At 44.8% G+C, this 23,502-nt stretch overlaps 1 protein-coding gene across 5 annotated transcripts in view; it reads right to left on the bottom strand.

The window, feature by feature from the left end:
* The window catches only part of CCDC30 (coiled-coil domain containing 30), a 137,710-nt gene that overhangs the window by 73,349 nt on the left and 40,859 nt on the right, over window positions 1–23,502 (bottom strand). For 3 of the 5 annotated variants that reach the window (XM_073316525.2, XM_073316528.2, XM_073316526.1), the window contains exons 4-8: window positions 22,761–22,951; window positions 19,263–19,367; window positions 16,621–16,774; window positions 7,672–7,743; window positions 2,433–2,548 (exon numbers count right to left, since the gene is read on the bottom strand). In XM_073316525.2, coding sequence (XP_073172626.1) covers window positions 2,433–2,548; window positions 7,672–7,743; window positions 16,621–16,774; window positions 19,263–19,367; window positions 22,761–22,951 — 638 coding nt within the window. The remainder of the gene's footprint in view (window positions 1–2,432; window positions 2,549–7,671; window positions 7,744–16,620; window positions 16,775–19,262; window positions 19,368–22,760; window positions 22,952–23,502) is intronic. The other 2 variants (XM_078849308.1, XM_073316527.2) reach the window with 2 other exon arrangements.

The raw sequence follows: 23,502 nt of genomic DNA, 5'->3' as shown, positions 1-23,502 counted from the left end.
AAGGATCCAGCCAGCAATATATACCTGGTACCTTTGATCGGTCATTGAGAAGGAGGCCCTAGCAGTGAAATGGGCTGTGGAGGCTTTAAGTACTACTTGTGGGGGAATGCCGGTCAGCTAGTGACTGACCACGTGCCACTATGATGCCTGGACACCAAGACAAATACTAACCACAGGATTATGCAGTGATACCTCTCCTTGCAGCTGTACAGCTTTGAAATCCTTCACTGAGCAGGGAAGGATCACAAAAACACCAATTTTTCTAGAGAGATGCGGTGGAGAGGGATTTTCCAAGAACCACAGGACTATGCCCTGGCACCGATCCGGAGCAGGACGGTTTGTGACAGAGTGTATAAACCTCTCACTGGACAGGAGGGGGTTAAGGAGAAACTCTGGTCTCAGGAGGCCCTGCCCCTCCGACTGTGCCATGCGTGCTCAGATTGGAGGCAGGGTTTAAAAGGCAGCCAAACAGCTCAGTCAGGACTAGCAGGCCAGGGAGAAAGATGTGCTCTGGGAGCTTCAGGGGAGACATGGCTGGATCCTACACCAAGCCAAGGAATAGGGAGCTGCAGCACTGGAGACTGGGGCCAGATCAGGAAGCCCAGAAGGCAGTGCTCCTCAGAGATGGCTGGTGGCCAGCTGGGATGCAAAAGGAGGTAGGAAGTGACCCAGGGAAGCTGTCTGGAGACTGATGCAAGAAACCATAGGGTGAGAGGAGCCAAACCAGCCTCCCAGGGCCCTGGGTCAGAACCCTGTGCAGTGGGAGGGCCCAGGTTCCCTTACCCCACTGAGAACTGAACACACTAGGCCGGGCTGCCGCCTGTGAACTGAACCCACTAGGCTGAGCTGGCACCCATGAACTATACCCACTAGGCAGGGTTGCTGCCTTCAAGAGTGACACCCACTAGGTGAAATTTCCACCAGAGGTGAACCATTGGGTGTCACTGCTGCCTTGGAATCTAACCGCTAGGTGAGAGATGCTACCTCCTGCTGATAGGGTCTCACAGGATCAATCCCAACACTATTCAATATCTTTATCAATGTGTCACGGAGTCCCTGGGTGATGCTCTGGAACTGCTCCCCATGAAGCCAGTCAGGACTCTGGGGCAGTCGCCTTTCTGTGAGCAGCCTGTCTTCAGGACACACAGCTCACACAGCTTCCACCTTCCTGGGTCTGACCTCGGAGCATTCAGCATCCTCTGCCCCTCCGTGTGCTTCCCACAGCAAGTCCACTCAGGTGGGGCTCCTGGGGAAGCCAGAGGGTCCTGCCTCCCAACTCCGCAGTCAGACGTGACTCTCAGCCAGCCAGTAAAACAGAGGTTTATTAGACAACAGGAACATGGTCTAACACAGAGCTTGCAGGTGCAGAGAACAGGACCCCTCAGCTGGGTCCATTTTGGGGGGCAGTGAGCCAGACAACCACGTCTGTACTTCACTCCATGTCCCAGCTAGCCCCAAACTGAAACTCCCTCCAGCCCCACCTCCTCTGGGCTTTGTCCCTTTCCCGGGCCAGGAGGTCACCTGATTCCTTTGTTTTCCAACCCTTTAGCTCTCACCTTGCAGGGGGGAAGGGCCCAGGCCATCAGTTGCCAGGAAACAGGGTGTCGGCCATTCTCTGTGTCCAGACTCCTGCACACACCTGCCCTCTAGGGCTCTGCAGTGATCATACACCCTTACCCCACCACCTAGATACTTAAGAACTGCAGAGGGGAAACTGAGGCACTCCCACAATATTCAGAGGAAACATTAAGAACAGTCCCACTTCGTCACACAATGACCCCAAAGAAAATATAAAATCACATCTGCCAACATTTGCACATTATTCGGGTGGTAAATAATGCTGAGGACAGGCTACTAATAGAGAACAATCTGGATCACACGGCAAGCAGGGCACAATAACACAACATGCATGTTAAGGTCCCAGTTCAGTAAAGCACTGAAGCACATGCTTAAACTTAAGCACATGAGCAATGCTATCCCTACTCAGCAAAGCATGTAAGCATGGGCTTAAAGGTAAGTTTAGGCTTATCCCCCGTTGCAGTCAATAGGAAAGGGATGGGAGTTCAGTGTTTCCTTTTTGGGTACCCAACCTGAGTCACTTCAGCACTCACAGCTCCCACTAATTTCGTTTGGAGCTCTGGGTGCTCAATGTTTCCAGCAGCCATGAGGCTCATGGTCACAGGCCATAGAAATTTGTTTACAGAAACACCCAGTGTCCGAATGTTTCTGGTTGTTCAGGTTCCTTTAGTGGACACTAACCAGAAAACGGGAGAACTCTGACTCAAGGTGAGATTAACGAGTCCAGGGGCACAGCAGCAGGAAAGGCTAGATGTGATGGTGTGACTGAATAAACAGCTGAGGCATGGACAGCTCAGTGCTACAGCAGACTGAGAGTGAATTACATGCCAAATAAGGTGGAGACAGAGACTTACCAGTTCTAGGAACACTTTTCTTTCAGAGTCAAGCAATCGGACCCGACTGCGCAATGCTAGAATTTCCTTGTCCAGTCTGTTGTTGTGTTCCATGGCCTTCTGCAGCTCAGTCCTATCTAAACTCCAGCAAATGACAGGAAAACACTTAGGCAACACATGGACAGATGGCAATGGAGTCAACACTGCCCTATCCCTGGCCCTTGCTGTGCATCTGAGCTCAGGGTTTGGCACAGACGGGCATCACTTTTTAGTCCGCAGAAGAGAAGAATGAGGGGGGATTTGATAGCTGCTTTCAACTACCTGAAAGTGGGTTCCAAAGAGGATGGCTCTAGACTGTTTTCAGTGGTCGCAGATGACAGAACAAGGAGTAATGGTCTCAAGTTGCAGTGGGGGAGGTTTAGGTTAGGTTTAGGAAAAACTTTTTCACTAGGAGGGTGGTGAAACACTGGAATGCGTTACCTAGGGAGGTGGTAGAATCTCCTTCCTTAGAAGTTTTTAAGGTCAGGCTTGACAAAGCCCTGGCTGGGATGATTTAATTGGGGATTGGTCCTGCTTTGAGCAGGGGGTTGGACTAGATGACCTCCTGAGGTCCCTTCCAACCCTGATATTCTATGATTCTATGATTCTATGATCATATGAGTATGGACCCCTGGAATGTACTACCTTTGGGTGTGTGATGCTGCCCTCTAGTGGCTGGTTCACAAAGCATAAGGGAGCCATTATTCAGGTCACGGAGCTTTATTTCAGCTCAAATGGCAGAGGCTTGTGATTTTTGGAGCTTTAGGACCCGGGTTCTAGTCCAAGATCTGCAAGTATGTGGTTTATTATGGAAGCATGTCAGCCTTTCCTTAGTCAGGGCTGAGCTTGATCTCACTTGTAGCACAACAAAAAACCTAATTCTTTCAACTATTTAAAGACAGGTCTCAGTGACAACTGGAACATATTCTAACACTGAATAAACTGAGCAACTACTTTTCCAGATTTAAGAATGACTCCTTTTAGAAATTTCTCCCAAGCGTCTAATATTTATCTGTACACTTCTATCCACCCAACAAAATCACATTACACCTACCAATTTGAAACCCAGGTAGATTTGGAGATTGGTGTATGCAAGAGACCATTTTTCTTAAAAAGGCAAGAACAGTAAAATATATTGGAAATCACCATTGTTTGAAAATTAGATGTGGTTATCCCCCAGTGAAGCTGTTATACATGGCAAGTGAGACTATTCCATTTTAAAACTCTGGAACTAGCTGGGCTACTTTTTAAACCCAGAAAGAAATGCCAAGGTGTATGAAGTGAAGGTCCTCCATGGTTGCAGAAGTCAGGGTAGGGGGGCAGCCTGGTGTGTTTGCAGGGAGTAGCCTGGGGTAGAGGGTGCTGGAGAGTTGGTATCACTCTGGAGTTGTGGAAATTTAGCCTATACTCCTGACAGAATTCTGCGTCCCTGCAGTGGTGCAGAATCCATACGGCCCACATATTTCTGTACACCCCATGCAGAAAAATGCAAAAGAAATCTGCAGGGGGACATTTGCCTCTTCCCCAGCAGCACGTCTGTTCCAGAGTGCCTGGAGCAGTTTCAGAGACACAAATCACTGTGCGGGGAGCGGGGCTGGGCATACATGTCTGCATGGGAGACATTTATCACCATTGGGGACAGGGCTGGGCGTGGGTCAACATGCAAGAGAAACTCTGTCCCTCTCATTTGCTACTGCAGCTTGCCGGGGGCATGGAAGGTAGGTCTTTTTATTATGCACGAGGAAGGCTCGGTCCCGGAGGCAGAAACGTAGCAGCCTGCTTGCTAGTTAATTGATCTCATTCTCTGAGGCAGAAATGTTGCAGCCTGCTTGCGTAGCAGCATTGTTAATGTTCCTGCTGTTAATTAACTGTTCTCATTCTCAGTCAGTTTCCCCCAGAGGCATAAAACCTGTAAAAGTTTTAAGGCCCCTACATTGCCAGAGTGATGTAAAGTCTTATAAATGACAGTAAGGGAATCAGCTAGGAAGATCTATGCGCTGTCTCACTTTTTTCCTGTGCCAAAGTGGCACAATGGGGTACAGCTCAGGATCTATTTTACTTACCTATTATTAAAAAAAAAATACTTTGAGGGCAAATAAAACATTTACCAAGCAGTCAGTAAAATGTCAGGACAATCAGAAGCAAACACTTCCCAAAGTCCCCAGACAGGTCCAGGACAATGATTAGCAAAACTATGACTTTCATGTGTGAAAGTCTGAGCAATTAAAAATGACATTCTACTTTTTTTTATGTGGCTGTTTGGTGTTCTGTAATTTAATTTAAATGAAAATCCAGGATTATAACTGGAATGCAGGGTATTAGTTACCAAGTGTTTGTAATTTAACTTTCATGTGTTTAGGAAATGCTGAATAGTTATTGTGACTTTTTTTCTGTACTGTAATTTAAATAAATTACCAAAACAATTTAAACTGGTGTAATTATATTGCATTATTTTGACAAATAAAATATGCAGAATTTTTAATTTTTTGGTGCAGAATCCCACCAGGAGTAAACCTAGTCTGGTTACTGCTGTAGGAATCAGCCCTCAACAGCAGGGAGGACTTCTCTCTGGAAAAGGAGAGGTGTCCCTTGGAAACATCAAAATTACCTATTTAGATAAAAATAAGCACAGAAGAGACTCTGGGCCATAAGCAATTGGTAAAAGCAGTGGAGCATGTGAACCTCAGCCCTGGTGCAGGTTAGAGCAACAATAGAGGGGAGGCGTGCTGTAACTTAACCTGGCAGTGGTCCCTAAGGACCATTCTCCAGCCGAGCATAGATGGAGCACAGCACAATTCAGCTGTGCCACTGACAAATTCCTTATGCTGAGCAGGGCTGAATGGAGAGTGTCACTGCAGCTGGCTCTGCCCATTAATAGCTCCTGCACACCAGGTTAGATGCGCAGGTGAACAAGCCTCTGATAGTGTGGCTGATGTGATTAGGCCCTGTGATGGTGTCCCCTGAATAGATATGTGGACATAATTGGCAACGGGCTTTGTTGCAAGGATAGGTCCCTGGGTTAGTGGTTCTGTTGTGTGGTTGCTGGTGAGTATTTGCTTCAGGTTGGGGGGCTGTCTGTAAGCAAGGACTGGCCTGTCTCCCAAGATCTGTGAGAGTGATGGGTCATACTTCAGGATAGGTTGTAGATCCTTGATGATGCGTTGGAGAGGTTTTAGTTGGGGGCTGAAGGTGATAGCTAGTGGCTAGATGGCTAGACAGGCCAGTCCTTGCTTACAGACAGCCCCCCAACCTGAAGCAAATACTCACCAGCAACCACACACCACACAACAAAAACACTAACCCAGGAACCTATCCTTGCAGCAAAGCCCATTGCCAACTGTGTTCACATATCTATTCAGGGGACACCATCACATCAGCCACAGTATCAGAGGCTCATTCACCTGCGCATCTACCAATGTGATATATGCCATCATGTGCCAGCAATGCCCCTCTGCCATGTACATTGGCCAAACTGGACAGTCTGTACGTAAAGAATAAACGGACACAAATCAGACATCAAGAATTATAACATTCATAAACCAGTCGGAGAACACTTTAGTCTCTTTGGTCACTCGATTACAGACCTAAAAGTGGCAATTCTTCAACAAAAAAACTTCAAAAACAGACTCCAATGAGAAACTGATGAATTGGAATTAATCTGCAAACTGGATACAATTAACTTAGGCTTGAATAGAGACTGGGAGTGGATGTGTCATTACACAAAGTAAAACTATTTCCCCTTGTTTATTTCCCCCCCTACTGTTCTTGTCAACTGCTGGAAATGGCCCACCTTGATTATCACTAGAAAAGGTCTCCCCCCCGCCCCCCGCTGGTAATAGCTCACCTTTCCTGATCACTCTTGTTACAGTCTGTATGGTAACACCCATTGTTTCATGTACTCTGTGTATATAAAATATCCCCACTGTATTTTCCACTGTATGCATCCGATGAAGTGAGCTGTAGCTCACGAAAGCTTATGCGCAAATAAATTTGTTAGTCTCTACGGTGCCACAAGTCCTCCTTTTCTTTCTGCACACCAGGGTAATTCTCACTTGCCTGATCTGCCTGCTTTCTGGCCCCTTTGCGCTGTCTAATGCACATAAAGAAACCAGAACAGAAGAGAGGATTTGGACCCATTTCTAAGGTCTCTTAGTCACCCTGACCTTCGCTTCTCCAGAAGGTTGTTTACTGAGCTTTATTTTTAGTAAAAACAAGCACAATTAATTCTGCAGCAGAAAATATTTGTAATTAGCAACTGAAAGGTCCAGGACAATGTAAGAAGAGGGGTTAGTTCAGTGCAAGCAGAAGGGACACATGTTGCTTTCTTGCTCTTGAGAAACATACAGAAAACATCCGATGAAGTGAGCTGTAGCTCACGAAAGCTCATGCTCAAATAAATTGGTTAGTCTCTAAGGTGCCACAAGTACTCCTTTTCTTTTTGCGAATACAGACTAACACGGCTGTTACTCTGAAATCATACAGAAAACTAACGTCTTTGGGAATGTGTTTACTTCATGAACAGATTCTAAAAGTTCACAGAAACCACAACACTAAATTTTACCATGAACAGAAACAATCCGAGCTTATTAGCATAGCAGCATAGGCATAACACTAACACTTATGGAATACATTGGTGCAATAAAACCATGTTAGTACGGTACTTACTCCTATCCCTTACAGTGTTTCAAAAAGTCATAGCTAGTGAACATAATATAGCTCATTCTACAGCCATTCTGGTGAATATGGATAGCAAAGAATTTAGACTGTAAGTAACATCAAGCAAAGTGTCAATAGCTTGTGTTAGCAGCACAACATTAGAAATCTTTCCAGATTTGAATTTATATTCCAACCATACTCCTTAGTAGAGCTGGTCAAAAAAAAAAATTTCTCCTCAGAAAATTTGGACAAAAACTATTTTTTTCATTTTCATCTAACTTTTCAGTGGGAAATTTCAACTTTTTGTCAAAAAATGAAGCTATTTTAGCCCAAAACTGCTGAAAACCCACAAAATTTCTGGTTTTAGCTGAAAATTTTGGGCATTTTGATTTTCAGTTTTCCAATTAAATATAACTTTTTTTCAAGGAAAACATACACTTTCTGCAAAAATTTTCATTCAGCTGAAAACTCAATTTCCTGTTAAAATAATTTTGACAAAAAATTTCAACCACCCAGGCCTGGAAGTAACGTCAGCAGGTATGTATGCTGCTAATGTATGTCTTACCACTGTCTTTCAGCTTATTCATCTCTTCTCTCCAGCTCTCAGATGTTTGTGGGGCCAGCCGCAAAGCAGGATCTAAGAGAACAACGGAGAAACAATCTCACCTATGATAACTTTGCCAATCCTTTTTTATGAGCACAGAATTCTAGAATCCTATAGTTTTTCATTCAAAAAATTCAAACAATATAACATTGAGCTCAAAGGAGTGGAAAGAGCACAAAACCAGACCATAACTCATGATTTTAAACACTTAGCAACCACCAACAATAGAAAATAATGTACTGGACTGAAAAATTGCCTAATAGGGATCATACACTTTTTATTAAACTTCAACAGGCTGCAAGAGCAAACACTGGTTCTAGATGGACTTTCCCTCAAATAAATCAGGGATCCCACTTGATTTTCTATGATTGAATCTAGTTACAGTGCATTTAGCTCCTAAAGTCTACAGGGAGGATTAAAATTCCAGAAACACAATTATTATTATTTTTAGTTTTAATAGCTTCCCTTGGTAAGTTTTAATATGATTCTGAACACTAACATTCTAAGCATAACAAAGCACAGAAACACGTCAGACATTAAAACCTTAATCACAGCGTAGAAAGCCAAACTCTAATTCATACTTTTATGCAGATTACAAAACTGAGCATGCTCATCATAAATAGATTTCTCACTGGTTCAATGCACACAAGGTTCCGCTGGGAAAGGAAGTCAAATACAGCAGCTCTGTCCATGATCTGGAGAAGTACTGTTTGGAGGCTGTGACACATTGCCGAGCTTGTGCCCTTTGACGCATGTATATCGATCGATCAACATAGAAGGTCTGACAAACTCTGTGTACAGTGTTTGCTCCCAAGACTTTGAATAAAACACAGCCTATGACTGACTGCTCGGGCTGCTGATTGGAGCTGTTTAATGACTTGGAGACAGTGCTTCTTGGGTAAAAGTAAGCTGATGTGGTCAGTTACATGACAAGTCTATGCAAGTGTATTCCATGTGGAGTCCCAGTGAAGTAAATGGGGCTCAGCCTGGGCAGAGGGTCAACCCCTCATGGATCACATTGTAGGACAGGGACCTTCAGCTGCTGTTTAAACTTCAACTGATCATTTTCTGATGCTTCCTGTATACATTCTCAGCTGGGAGGAATAATTTAATCAGAAAAATGTGTATGATAAATGGGAATCATTTAAGAACACCTTACTAGATGCCCCAAAAGCCATAGTCCCAGAATTGAGGGAGAAGGTTGTGCTAATTAAAAAACTGACCTGATTTAGAGGGGAAGTGAAGGCAGCTATAAAAAATAAAATAGTATATGACAAATGGAAGAAAGGGTAAATTAGTAATAATGGATGTAAATTAGAAGTTTGGAATTGTAGAAAATTGACAAGGGAAGCCAAGGGACACAAGGAGAAATCTATGGCCAAGTGTTAAGGACAATAAGAAAGAGTTTTTAAAAATATACTGGGAAGAAAAAGAATCCTGACAATGGTACTGGTCCATTACTACATGGAAACTGTAGAATTATCAATAATACTGCAGAAAAGGCAAAAATGTTCAATCAATATTTCTGTTTTGTATTTGGGGAAAAACAGATAATATGCTCATCATATGGGGATGATAATACTCTTTCCATTCCACTAATATTTCTGGAGGATGTTAAACAGAAGCTACTAAAGTGAGACATTTTTGAATTAGCAGGTCCAGATAACTTCATCCAAGAGTTTTAAAAGAGATGGCTACAGAGCTTGCTAGAATGTTAATACTGATTTTCAATAAGAATTTGAGCACTGGGAAAGTTCCAGAAAACTGGAAGAAAGCTAATGTTGTGCCAATTTTTTAAAAAGGGTAAATTGGATGACCAAGGAATTATAGGCCTGTCAGTCAGACATTGATCCCAGGCAAGATAATGGAACAGCTTATATGAGACTTGATTAATAAAGAATTAAAGGAGAGTAAAGTAATTAATGCAAATCAACATGGTTTTGGAAAATAGATCCTGTCAAACTAACTTGGTATCTTTTTTTGATGAGATGACAAGTTTGATTGATATAGGTAACAGTGATGACATAGACTTCTGTAAGGCATTTGACTTGATACCACACAGCATTTTGATTAAAAAATTAGAATGCTATAAAATTATCATGGCACACATTAAATGAATTAAAAACTGGCTAACTGATAGGTCTCAAAATGTAACTATAAATGGGGAATCATCACTGATTGGGTCTGTTTCAGTGTGGTGCCAAAGAGATGGTTCTCGGCCCTATGCTATTTTTCATTTTTATTAATGTCCTGGAAGAAATATAAAGTCATCACTGACAAAAGTTTGCAGATGACACAAAAACTGAGGGAGTGGTAAATAATGATGAGAACAGGTCACTGAATCATAATGATCTAGATCATTTGGTAAATTGTGCATAAGCAAACAATATCCATTTTAATGCGGCTAAATGTCAATGGATACAACTGGGAACAAGGGTCGTAGGCCATACTTACAGGATGGGGACTCTATCCTGGGAAGCAGTGACACTGAAAAAGATCTGAGGGTTGTAGTGGATAATCAGCCCAATCAGGCGGGGGGGGGGGGGGGGGAGGAGTAGGGTGTTATTTCCCCTCTGTATCAGGCTCTGGTGTGGCTGCTGCTGGAATACTTTGTCCTGTTCTGGTGTGCACAAGTCAAGGAGAATGCTGATAAGTGGGAGCCACGAGAATGATTAAAGGATTAGAAAACCTCCTTGAGTGATAGACTCAAACAGCTCAACCTATTTAGCTTCGCAGGTTAAGATTAGTCTACACAAATATCTACATGGGGAACAAATATTTAATAATGGGCTTTTCAATATGGCAGTCTAACACAATCCAATGACTGGAAGCTGGAGCTGGACAAATTCAGACTGGAAATAAGGTATACATTTTTAATGATGAGAGTAAATTAACCCAGGGTCGTAGTGGATTCTCCATGACTGACAATTTTTAAATCAAGACAGGTGTAAAAGCTCTGCTCTAGGAGTTATTGTGCGGCACGTCTCTGGCCTGTGTCAAACAGGAGATCACACTAGATGATCACAATGGTCCCTTCTGGCCTTTGAATCTCTGAGGTAAGAGCAAAAACCCAGCTCTGTGGTGGCTGACTGGGAGAAGGAGTAGATCTCTAGAGTCAGTCCTGTGAAGGAAGGCCTGCAAAGGGCCAGAACTTAACCAGAGATTGCCTTGAAGCTGGAAATGCATCCCCTGAGGTATGCATGGGGAACGGCTCAGTGATGCACTCTTCAGATGGCACATGAGGACAGGAAATCTGTAATCAATGGCATCTGAGAGACAGGGAGCAGGTGGCCCGTCTGCTTTTGGACTGAATGGGTAGCTGTTCCTCTCAGCCCCATCTCTGGCTTCTTCCTCCTCCACAAAAGCCAAGGAGAAGAAACCAGGACTATGCTACCATAGTATCATGTCAAATCAGCCAATGTCTTGGTTTTCCCCATTCACACTTCATTGCCTATCAGCTACTGAATACAAGTGTCAGAGTAACAGCCGTGTTAGTCTGTATTCGCAAAAAGAAAAGGAGTACTTGTGGCACCTTAGAGACTAACCAATTTATTTGAGCATAAGCTTTCGTGAGCTCACGAAAGCTTATGCTCAAATAAATTGGTTAGTCTCTAAGGTGCCACAAGTACTCCTTTTCTTTTTGTGAATACAAGTGAAAGACTTTATTCTGAATTCCAACGCATCAGGCTAATATGTGACACAGACTGAATTTCCCATGCTAGGGCCTGGTCTACACTACGAGTTTATGTCAGACTTAGCAGCATTAAATCGAATTAACCCTACACCCGTCCACACAACGAAGCTATTTTTTTCGACATAAAGGGCTCTTAAAACCAATTTCTGTACTCCTCCCCAATAAGGGGATCAGTGCTGAAATCGACATCGCCGTTTTGAATTAGGGTTAGTGTGGACACAATTTGAAGGTATTGGCCTCCGGGAGCTATCCCACAAGTGCACCATTGTGACTGCTCTGGATAGCACTCTGAACTTGGATGCACTGGCCTGGTGTATAGGAAAAGCCCTGGGAACTTTTGAATCTCATTTCCTGTTTGGCCATGTGAGCTCATCAGCACAGGTGACCATGCAGTACCAGAATTGAAAAAGAGCTCCAGCATGGACTGAATGGGAGGTACTGGATCTGATTGCTGTCTGGGGAGAGGAATCCATGCTATCAGAACTATATTCCAAAAGACGAAATGCCAAAACATGTCCCATGAGGGACAGAGGCTACAGCAGGGATGCAACACAGTGCTGCGTGAAACTTAAGGAGCTCAGACAAACCAGAAAACCAAAGAAACAAACGGACGCTCCGGGACAGCGCCCCAGACATGCCGCTTCTACGCTGAGCTGCAAGCAATTCTAGGGGGGGCCGCCACCACTACCCCACCCCTGTCCTTGGACTCTGATGATGGGGTACTCTCGGCTATGCCTGAGGATTTTGCAGATAGGGAAGATGAGGAGGAGGACAAGCTTGAGGAGAGCACACAGCACACCGTTCTCCCCGACAGCCAGGATCTTTTTCTCACTCTGACTGAAATACCCTCCCAACCCAAAGAAGCCGGAGAAGGGACCTCTGGTTAGTGTACCTTTTTAAATATAATACATGTTATAAAAGCAAGCATTTTTTAATGATTAAGTAGCCCTGAGGACTTGGGATGCATTCGTGACCAGTACAGCTACTGGAAAAGTCTGTTAACGTGTCCGGGGATGGAGCGGAAATCCTCCAGGGATATCTCCATGAAGCTCTCCTGGAGGTACTCTAAAAGCCTTTGCAGAAGGTTTCTGGGGAAAGCAGCCTTATTCCGTCCTCCATGGTAGGACACTTTACCATGCCATGCTAGTAGCAAGTAATCTGCTATCATTGCATGACGAAGTCTGGCAGCGTATGGTCCCAGTGTTTGCTGGCATTCAAGCAACATCCGTTCTTTATCTCTCTGTGTTATCCTCAGGAGAGTGATATTGTTCATGGTAACCTTCTTGAAATAGGGGAATTTAATTAAGGGGACATTCAGAGGTGGCCATTCCTACTGGGCTGTTTGCCTGTGGCTGAAAAAAATCCTCCCTGCAGTTAGCCACGTGGTGGGGGCGGGGGGGCCACTAGCGCTGAGCTGTTCGCGTTTGGCTAACAGGGATCTTCCCTGATACCAGCCATGAGGTGGGGGGAGGGGTAAAGCAATCATCCCAGAGAATTGGATGAAGGGGGGTGGGGGTTAGTTTGGTTTCTGCTGCTGCATGTTAACAGGAAAACCGCAGCACTAAATGGCCAACTCAACGGGATTTGCTTGGTATGGGAGAGGAGGGCACTGCGGTTATGAAGGCTGCAGAAGCCAAAAGACTATGGCTTACCATGACCGCCTGCAAGCCGAATTCTGTTGCCCAGCAATGCGAGTGTGATCTCTAACACCAAAGCTGCAGGCACTCAATATAAGATGCAAAATGCGACCTTGTACCAAAATCACATGTGCTATGTAATGTGAATAGTGTTGTTCACCGTGAAAGAGTATAGCCATTGTTCTGTAAAATGTATCTTTTAAAATACTTCGTTCCCTTTTTTTCCTCCAGCAGCTGCAAATGTTTCAAGCCTCCCTCCTCCATCCCAAAGGCTATCTCAGATAAGGCGGTGAAATGTTCTCTGAGCTCATGCAGTCATCCAGCACTGACAGAGCTCAGGAGAATGTGTGGAGGGACACAATAGCAGAGTACAGGAAAGTAGGCGATGAACGTGAGGAGAGGTGGCGGCAGGAAGATCAAAGGAGGCATGAGGCAACGCTAGGGCTACTGCGGGATCAAACGGACATGCTCCGGCGTCTGGTGGAGGTTCATGAACAGCAGCAGGATCAGACTGCTGCTGCAGCCGCTGTTTAACTGCCCTCCCTCCTCCCCAAGTTCCATAGCCTTCTCACCCAGATGCCCACTCCACCCCAGTGGACAGCCCAAGCAACAGAAGGCTGTCATTCAAGAAGTTTTAAAGTGGCCTTTTCCTTCCCTACTACCCTCCTCCCACACCCCACCCGGGCTACCTTGTGATTTATCTCCCTATTTTTATAATCAATTAATGAAGAATACATGTTTTTTAAATGATAGTGAGTTTATTTCCTTTGCAAGCAAGCTGTGATCGAAGGAGGGAGGGCGGGTGGATTACAGGGAATTTAGAGGCAACCAAGGGGGCAGGTTTTCATCAAGGAGAAACAAACAGAAGTGTCACACAGTACCCTGGCCAGTCATGAGACTGGGTTTCAAAGCTTCTCTGATGTGCAGTGCTTCCTGCTGTGCTCTTCTAACCGCCCTGGTGTCTGGCTGCACGTATTCAGCAGCCAGGCGATTTGCATCAACCTCCCACCTCACCATAAATGTCTCCCCCTTACTCTCACAGAGATTGTGGAGCACACAGCAAGCAGCAATAACAATGGGAATATTGGTTTCGCTGAGGTCTGAGCGAGTCAGTAAACTGCACCAGCGACCCTTTAAAGGTCCAAATGCACACTCTACCACCATTCTGCACTTATAGAATCATAGAATATCAGAGTTGGAAAGGACCTCAGGAGGTCATCTAGTCCAACCCCCTGCTCAAAGCAGGATCAATCCCCAACTAAATCATCCCAGCCAGGGCTTTGTCAAGCCTGACTTTAAAAACTTCTAAGGAAGGAGATTCCACCACCTCCCTAGGTAATGCATTCCAGTGTTTCACCACGCTCCTAATGAAAAAGTTTTTCCTAATATCCAACCTAATATCCAACCACTTGCTCAGCCTATAGTTGAACAGCTCCTTACTACTGTCCAGGGTGCCTGTGTAGGGCTTCATGAGCCAGGGCATTAAGTGGTAGGCTGGGTCCCCAAGGATAACTATAGGCATTTCAACACCCCCAACAGTTATTTTCTGGTTTGGGAAGTAAATCCCTTCCTGCAGCCTTTAAACAGACCAGAGTTCCTGAAGATGTGAGCATCATGAACCTTTCCCAGCCATCCCACGTTGATGTTCGTGAAACGTCCCTTGTGATCCACCAGTGCTTGCAGTACCATTGAAAAGTACCCCTTGCGGTTTATGTACTGGCCGCCCTGGTGGTCCGGTCCCAACATAGGGATATACGTTGTGTCTATAGCCCCACCACAGTTTGGGAATCCCATTGCAGCAAAGCCATCTAGTATGACCTGCACATTTCCCAGAGTCACTACCTTTGATAGTAGCAGCTCAGTGGTAGCGTTGGCTACTTGCATCACAGCAACCCCCACAGTAGATTTGCCCACTCCAAATTGATTACCGACTGACCGGTAGCTGTCTGGCGTTGCAAGCTTCCACAAGGCTATTGCCACTCGCTTGTGAACTGTGAGAGCTGCTCTCATCTTGGTATTCTTGCGCTTCAGGGCAGGGGAAAGCAAGTCATAAAGTTCCATAAAAGTGCCCTTACACATGCGAAAGTTTCGGAGCCACTGGGAATCATCCCAAACCTACAACACTATGCGGTCCCACCAGTCTGTGCTTGTTTCCCGGGCCCAAAATCAGCGTTCCACGGCATGAGCCTGCCCCAGTAACACCATGATCTCCAAATTGCTGGGGACCGTGGTTTTAGAGAAATCTGTGTTCATGTCCTCATCACCGCGCTGCCGTCGCCTCCTCGCCTGGTTTTTCAGGTGCTGGTTCTGCATAAGCTGCATGATAATGCGTGAGGTGTTTACAATGGTCATAACTGCTGCAGTGAGCTGAACGGGCTCCATGCTTGCTGTGCTATGGCGTCTGCTCGGGCAATCCAGGGAAAGGGGCGCGAAATGATTGTCTGCCGTTGCTCTGATGGAGGGAGGGGTGACTGACAACATGGCTTACAGGGTTGGCTTACAGGGAATTAAAATCAGCAAAGGGGGTGGCTTTGCAACAAGGAAAAACAGAATGGCCGCCTCAAGGATAAAACTCAAAACCCTGGGTTTAGCAGGCCGTTGATTTCACAGAGGCAGGAAGGAAGGAGAAAATGAATACAAAACAAATCTGGTCTATTTCTTGTTTTGATCCACTTCATCTGTCTTTATACTTCTTGCTGGCAGCAGACAGTGCAGTACGACTGCTGGCCATCGTTATCTCCTGGCTGCTCATTAGAAGATGGTGCAGTAGGACTGCTAGCAGGACTGAATCGCCATGAGACAAAACTTAAAAGGGAAATGACCTGACTGAGTCACTCCCATGTTTGCCCAGGCGCCTCTGACCGACCTCACCGACGTTGGCTAAAAGAGCACCCTGGAGTACATCGACGATGGCTACCAGTCATACTGCACTGTCTGCTGCCAAAAGGCAATGAGCGGCTGCTGTGTAGCAATGCTGTACCGCATCTGCCAGCACCCAGGAAACATACGGTGAGCTGAGCTGGCTCCATGCTTGCCATGGTATGGCGTCTGCACAGGTAACCCAGGAAAAAAGGCGCGAAACGATTGTCTGTCTTTGCTTTCACGGAGGGAGGGACGGAAGGGGGGGGCCTGACGATATGTACCCAGAACCACCCGTGACAATGATTTTGCCCCATCAGGCATTGGGATTTCTACCCAGAATTCAAATGGGTGGCAGAGACTGCGGGAACTGTGGGATAGCTATCCATAGTGCAATGCTCCGGAAGTCGACGGTACTGTGGATGCACTCCACCGACTAAATGCACTTAGAGCATTTATGTGGGGACAAACACAATCGACTGTATAAAAATGCTTTCTACAAAACCGACTTCTATAAATTTGACCTAATTTCGTAGTGTACAAATGGCACAGAGTGGGGCTAGGAGACTTTCTATGACTATTCTCAGAATGACAGGCAAGGTTTACATAGAATAGAACCTGATTTTTAGAGGTGTTGAGTGAGCAATGCGAGTGATCAGCACCTCTGAAAACCAGGCCTAGTACAGGCTAATAATTGAGTCGCATGCCACTCAAATTTACCCAGTTTGCTTTGCTCCTTTTTCAGCATATCCAGTTCGTCTGTTAGCCGGCGGATCTCTTCGTGAGCCATCTGTAGCCTTCGTGTGGCCTCATCCAGGTCTCGCTCAACCCGATTTCGTAACACTTTCTCTCTTTCCAGCTCTTCATTATGGGACTGAAACAGAAGCAATGCTCATAGGACAAAGTAAACCGAATACCTTGTCTGCACTAACAAGCTGCAGCATAGCAGCTTGCACTAGTGCAGAGGTGGGAAAACTTTTTGGCCTGAGAGCTGCATCTGGGCATGGAAATTGTATGGCAGGCCATGAATGCTCACAAAATGAGGGGTTGGGGTGTGGGAGGGGGTGTTGGCTCTGGGCTGGGGGTGCGGGTTCTGGGGTGGGGCCACAAATGAGGGGTTCAGGGTATGGGAAGGGGCTCTAGGCTGGGGCAGGGGGCTCCGGGCTGAGGATGAGGGATTCAGAGTGCGGGAGGGGGCTCTGGGTTGAGGCAGGGGGATAGGAAGGTGAGGGCTCTGGCTGGAGGTGCAGGCTCTGGGGTGGGGATGGAACCAAGGGGATTGGGGTGCAGGTGGGTGCTCCAGGCTGGGACCCAGGGGATCAGAGGGCGGGAGCGGGATCAGGGCTGGAAGCAGCGGCATGTCCCTCGTCCAGCCAATGGGAGCTGCAGAGCTGGCGCTTGGGGCAGGGGCAGTGTGCGGAGCTCCCTGGCTGCCCCTACATTTAGGAGCCGGAGGGGGAACACTGTGCTGCTTCTGGAAGCCACGTGATGCCACGGCACATGCGGAGCAGGGCAAGCCCCCAACCCCACTCCCCAGCTGGAGTGCTGGAGCAGGGCAAGTTCCCAACCCCACTCCCTGGCATGAGCTCGAGGGCCGAATTAAAAGGTCTGAAGGGCCAAACGCTGCCCACGGCCTGTAATTTGCCCACCCCTGCACTAGTGCCTGGGAAGTGGGGACACACTAAATATGCAGGAAGCAGGCGTGTGGGAGCTGCTGCTGAGGCAGTACATGGAGTTGCCAGCAACCCCCAGTTACGTAAGCACGCTGACATGTTATGTGTGTATGTCATTGCTGCAGGCTGGCAGCTGATTTTAGGCATTGGTGTTTTCCAGGTGAATCTCTGTGGGATAAAAAGAACAGAAGCACTTTCTCCCTTGAGAGAAACTGTTAGTCAAGTTGTATTTTCACTCCTAGATTCATAGATTTTAGGCCCAGGAGGGACCATTAGATCTAGCAGGGCTTCCAGCAGGGCATCCAGTCTTGATCTGAAGACTTCAAGAGATGGAGAATCCACCACTCCCCTTCGTAGTCTGTTCCAATGGTTAATCAATTTTGCATTCTTTTTAGTGTCTTTGGGTTGTTTGGGGTGGGGAGAATGGGCAGAGCTGAGAGCAGCCAAGCCCTGAATGAGGGCTGCAAGGCTGTTTAATAAAAGACACTTTTTATGTTTACAGTGGAGGAAAGTGCTTTTTGCTCAAACTTTCCAAAACAATTCCCACTGGGGCACTTCCTTTTCCCTTTTGCATCCACTTCACTTTCATTCACTGCTTCTATCGCCACACGATTTTCAACTTCCACATGTATTGTTTCCATTTCTGTTTCTTTCCCTTCCTGCTTTCTGCCTGTCTCTCTTCCCCTGCCTCGTCTCAGCTTTCCTCCTCCTCCTCCTCCCTGTCTCTTCCCAGATCTCCCTTCCCCCATCACGTTTCTTCACTTTTCCCTTGTCCTTTCCATGTGTCTTTAGCTGGAACCAACCCCTTCCTTCTAAGGCAGTTGCCCCTGCTAGGCTAGCTCCAGTAGCACTGGGTCGGCTAGCTAATACTAACCTCCTCCTGTTATTGTCTGCACCAGCTCCTGGACTGTGGATGTTTTTTATTCAGGAGCCAGGTACCTTTCCCACTAGTCTGACTTTTTGCGGAAAGGTGATTTATTTATAACTAGGGCTCTACCAAATTCATGGTCCATTTTGGTCAATTTCATGGTCATAGGATTTTAAAAATCATAAATTTCACGATTTCAGCTATTTAAATCTGAAATTTCACAGTGTTGTAATTGTAGGGGTCCTGACCCAAAAAGGAGTTGCCAGGGGGGGTCACAAGGTTGCGGTACTGCTACCCTTACTTCTCACTGCTGCTGGCAGAGCTGGACCCTCAGTCAGCAGCCACCACTCTCCAGCCGCCCAGCTCTGCAGGCAGCAGCATAGAAGTAAGAGTGGCAGAATCATACCATGCCATCCTTACTTCTGCACTGCCTTCAGAGCTGGGCTCCCAGCCTGCAGCTGCCGCTCTCCGGCCACCCCGCTCTGAAGTCAGCACAGAAGTAAGGGTGGCAAAACCGCAACCCCCTAAAATAAGCTTGTGACTCCCCTGCAACTCCCTTTTGTGTCAGGACCCCCAATTTGAGAAACACTGGTTTCCCCAGCAAAATCTGTATAGCACACAAAAGACCAGATTTCACAGGAGAGACCAGATTTCACAGTCCATGATGCATTTTTCAAGGCTGTGAATTTGGTAGGGCCCTATCTATAACTGTTCTCAATCCAGTTGACCTGTATCCACTTCACTTCCCAAAGTCACATCTCTCTGTGTGGAATCACAGTTACATACTGTATTAGAAGCAAAAGGTTGCATAAATGTTTTACCTTATTCATTGTCTCTTTAGTATAGTGCATGGATTCATGCTGTTGCTGAAGTTCATCTTCTAATGTCTGGTGGATACGATCAAACTTATCCTTACACGAAAAGACCTATTAATAAGCCAACACCATGAAAAGGCTTGCTGATTATCTTCACTGGATATTGATATGCTGTCATTTAAATGTTAATGTATCTTAATTAACCATGGGTTGTAACCATGTTTTATATTTCAAAAGTGCCTTTAATCCAGATAGATCCCAAATTGCTTTAAAGAGCCCTCACGTGCCTGTTGCACTCTGCTGCTTATAGGGAACTCTGCAGGTTCTTTGCCTTTTTTAAACTTGTGATGTGGCAGGCCTCTTCCTTTTACATCCTATGGGCTCAGCTCTGCACAAAGAAATATACTGATACTGAATATGCTTCACTGACTCTAGCTGAATAAAGCTGGATAACCTCCCCATGTTCCAGCCAGTCTGCATCACTCAAAAACTTAATTACAACCTCATACTTCCTCCAGAAACACAAACCACACAGCACACTTAATCTGTGAACATACATAAGGCTGCAAAGGTTGTAATTAATATTTTGCATTTTATTGTAAGGGAGGGGAATGTGCTAGTGTGTAATGCATTTCCTTAACACCTGAAGCCTGATAAGGATATTCCTGGTGAGACTTCAGAGTCTGTCCATGGAAACATGCTGTGTGGTCAGAGTACCGTTAAAAGGTGTTCCAGAACTTGACATTTCCTTGCTTTTAAAAGTTTGCATTGTCGGGGAGGATATTCCACTTACCCAGCCTTAATCCCTTTTAAACACAAATTTTGCTGGACTATATTTCAGTGGTTTTATTATACTGATGATATATTTTTAACATGGAAATCAGATCTTGACAACTTTGAATATCCTGCAGCAGAAATAAACAGTCTTCATCCGACTATGATGACCTTTGAAATGAATAGTTGTATTCATACTGTTAATTTTTTTGGCTGCGCAAAATTTACAACAAAATTACTACCTCTCTCCATGGGAGAAGTATAGATTAAAATCTTTATATATTAATAGTTTTGAACCCAAAATTATAATCAGAAGTTTGTCATACTCAGTTGTCCAGAGTTAAGAGATTCCTATCAGACATCACATATAACTATAATGGATGAGAAGTGTGAAAGTCTGTACTAGAGTTAGACAGGGAGTGTGTCAGACTAAACTCAAGTACAGTCCTTCACTAACCAGAGTCAGTGAGGACTGTATATGTTGTATATCCTTGGTGGGAGTTTTAGCCATTAGCTACCGTAGCTCTTTTTCACAAGAGATTGTTTCATTTGGCCAAAGAATATACTAGTGACTATATTCTGTGATCTAGGATCCCTTGTCCTTTGCTCACCTGGGGCACACCAACAATGCTGTTGCCTGAGTGATGCATGGGAAACTTTGCATAGATATGTGTAAAATATCCTTTTCTAACATTCTTTTCTCTCCATTCTTCCTCCCTTTGATTAACTCGCTTGTTCAGTGCTGACTCCTCAGTTAGGGCTGCCCTCTTTGCAGAGTTTATCTGATTATACCTGCTAATTGACCAAGAACAAGTTGTAATTAAACTCAGTATTTTATTAGAAGGTTATTATAGCTCAGTTGGCTCTTTTTAAAATATCTTGGGGTTTCTAACTGAATTTTTAATTGGGAATAATTGATTTGTAGTTTTTGTAGTTTGTAGTGATTATTTGTACCAGCTGGCAGAGCACTGACTGCAATGGTTCATGACCCAGAACTTTTGTATAAATGAAGCTTCCCCCCTTAATGCTAATGGAAGAGACTTATGTGTCTAAACATCAGCCATAACCTGGATTTGTTAAGTGTGAACTCAGGTTGGTATTTATCTGAAAATATTAATGACTATTTATTTATAGTGTGTGAGGTGGGCATTGGATGTTTTTATTTGGGGTACCAGAGCCTTTTGTGACTTGAAGATTTAGGCTCTAACCCTGAAAAGACTTAGGGATGGGGTTTTCTCAAGCCTAATGCTGAGCTGTTTTGAATATTCCACTATGCATGTGCTTAAGTCTTTTCAGGATTGGGGTTGTATTTACGAAATTGTCTAATGACTACTTTGGATTGCATAAGCAGTAGGTGTATTTTTATTGCTTTTACGTTTTACTACTTAGACTGAAAATATGACAGGATTATGGTCAAATTTAATAATAGCACAATTATTGAAACAACACAGCCTGTGACAGAACACTCAGGACCCAAAAGGAGGCTCTTATAGTTATGGCTATTCCATATCACAAGTTCCCTAACAGCAGCAGGCCACATCTTTGTGGACAGTGGGAAGCTGGGACCAAGACAAGTTCCCTCCAGAGCTCAAAGGCAAAGGACAGGACAGGGGCACCCAATTTCCAGGGGCAGTCGGTCTCCAAAAGCATATATGAGGCCAGCCTTGTAAGGAGGTGCTCAGAAGAAACCTTTTGTAGTACACAATAAGAAGTTTTATTGGTCCTACAAAACCCAGAAACCATGCTCCATATTCTTGAGCACTATGTACTGGCACCTTTTCTGTTCACTAACTATTTACCTGTATATAGAGACAGAGCACTCCTGTAACAAGTCTCCTAGAAATGGCTATTATGGCTGAAATGGTACATCAGACTAACAATACTCTTTGGTATGCTGGTTTTGTTATGAACCATGCTTTGGAATAAGCAGCCTAAACGTATGAGGGCCTGTGGGGCTAAAATACATAGCCAGACAACTTTTCTAGGAGAGTTTTTTCTTCTAAAGCATCTCCTGTTTCTTTGAAGGACTTTGGAAATAAGCTCTATCACAGAGCCTTAGTCTTGCCATTCCAAGACCTTTATGGACCCAGTCCGGAAGTCCTTACTCAGTCCTCATTTTTGCACAGGTTTATCAGATCTCTGAGTTATATTAGTCTCATGATACATAGTGTTTTACTTAAAGCCCCAGTTCCTGCAGTCATGTGATTGGGAGACTCTTAGCTTTTGTGGGTTTTGGTTTTTTTTTAAATAAACTTTCTATCCTTCATGGTTGTGAAGAATTCCTCAAAAGCTAGAAAGAACACAGTATATTCTTTTTAAAGTCTCATGATTTTTAAGCTAATCTTACAATTTTGAGGGAGGTATGACTCATGAAATCCTGCACATGGAGTCATCAGAAATACCAGGGTAAATGGGAAGCCAATACTACCTGAGTAAGACTTCCGAACTGGGCCTTATAGGTTTTCTTTTTCATAACAAAGCCTTCAGTACTCTCTCTTTTTATAGAAAAAATAATGCTGTTAATTATTCAATTCCAGAACTCTGGAGCAACGCAAGTACAAACATGGATAAGTAAAAATTAGTATGGAAACAGACTTCAGCTTTAAGAATACAGGGACTTCTTATAAATGATAAAAATGTTTTTAATTAAAAAAAAACAACCCTGAGAATAGCCTTAATTGTCCCTTCGGAGGGGCTAATTGGATAATCAGCAACTGAAGAGTTTGATACCTGAAGTTGTGCGGCACACAGTCCGTCTATGTAGCTATGTGAATCCAGCTTTTGATCTGCAATCTCTAGTTTCTCCAACAGCGTAGTTCTTTCTACCAGTAAATAAGCAATCTGTTCGCTAGGACTGCTGTGAGCTATCTTGGACAAGCCTTCCTGTGCCAGCATTTCCTCTACCTCCTTCAGCTGGGCTTCTGAAAGAAACAGAGAGAGCAATGAGCAATCATTAGTGTATGCTTAGGGGTTGGATTTTCAAAACTGCCTGACACCCACGGCCTATGACCGCCAATGAGTGCCTAACCTCTTCAAGTACTAATAACCCCCACTCTACTGACATGCAGAGCTGAGCATGTTCAGCACTCACAAGTGTGGTTAGATTTTCAAAAGTACTTTGCTCCTAGCGGCTTCCATTGTTCTCAAGTGCACTGAATGAGGCAGGGGTCCTGTGGGGAAAATAGTACGCGATCATGTAATCGACAAACAAATTAAGGTTGCAAGGACGACCTTAATTCTGGTTTATCCTAACTCTTGAGAGCTTGATTTTGCAACTTTAATAGTGTTCTTTGAAAGTAGAGAGACAAGGTGGGTGAGGTAATACCTTTCATTGGACCAACTTCTGTTGGTGAGCAGGACAAACTTCTTGAGTTTACACAGAGTTCTTCTTCAGGTCTTCTTTTAATGTAGGTTTTATGTATGTAATTTCCAAATTTAAATAAATAAAAATTCCATCATGTGGAGCCATATT

Source organism: Lepidochelys kempii, chromosome 18 (assembly GCF_965140285.1).
Source record: "Lepidochelys kempii isolate rLepKem1 chromosome 18, rLepKem1.hap1, whole genome shotgun sequence".
In the NCBI taxonomy this organism is placed as follows: domain Eukaryota; kingdom Metazoa; phylum Chordata; order Testudines; family Cheloniidae; genus Lepidochelys; species Lepidochelys kempii.
This window is presented reverse-complemented; position numbering and strand designations above follow the sequence as displayed.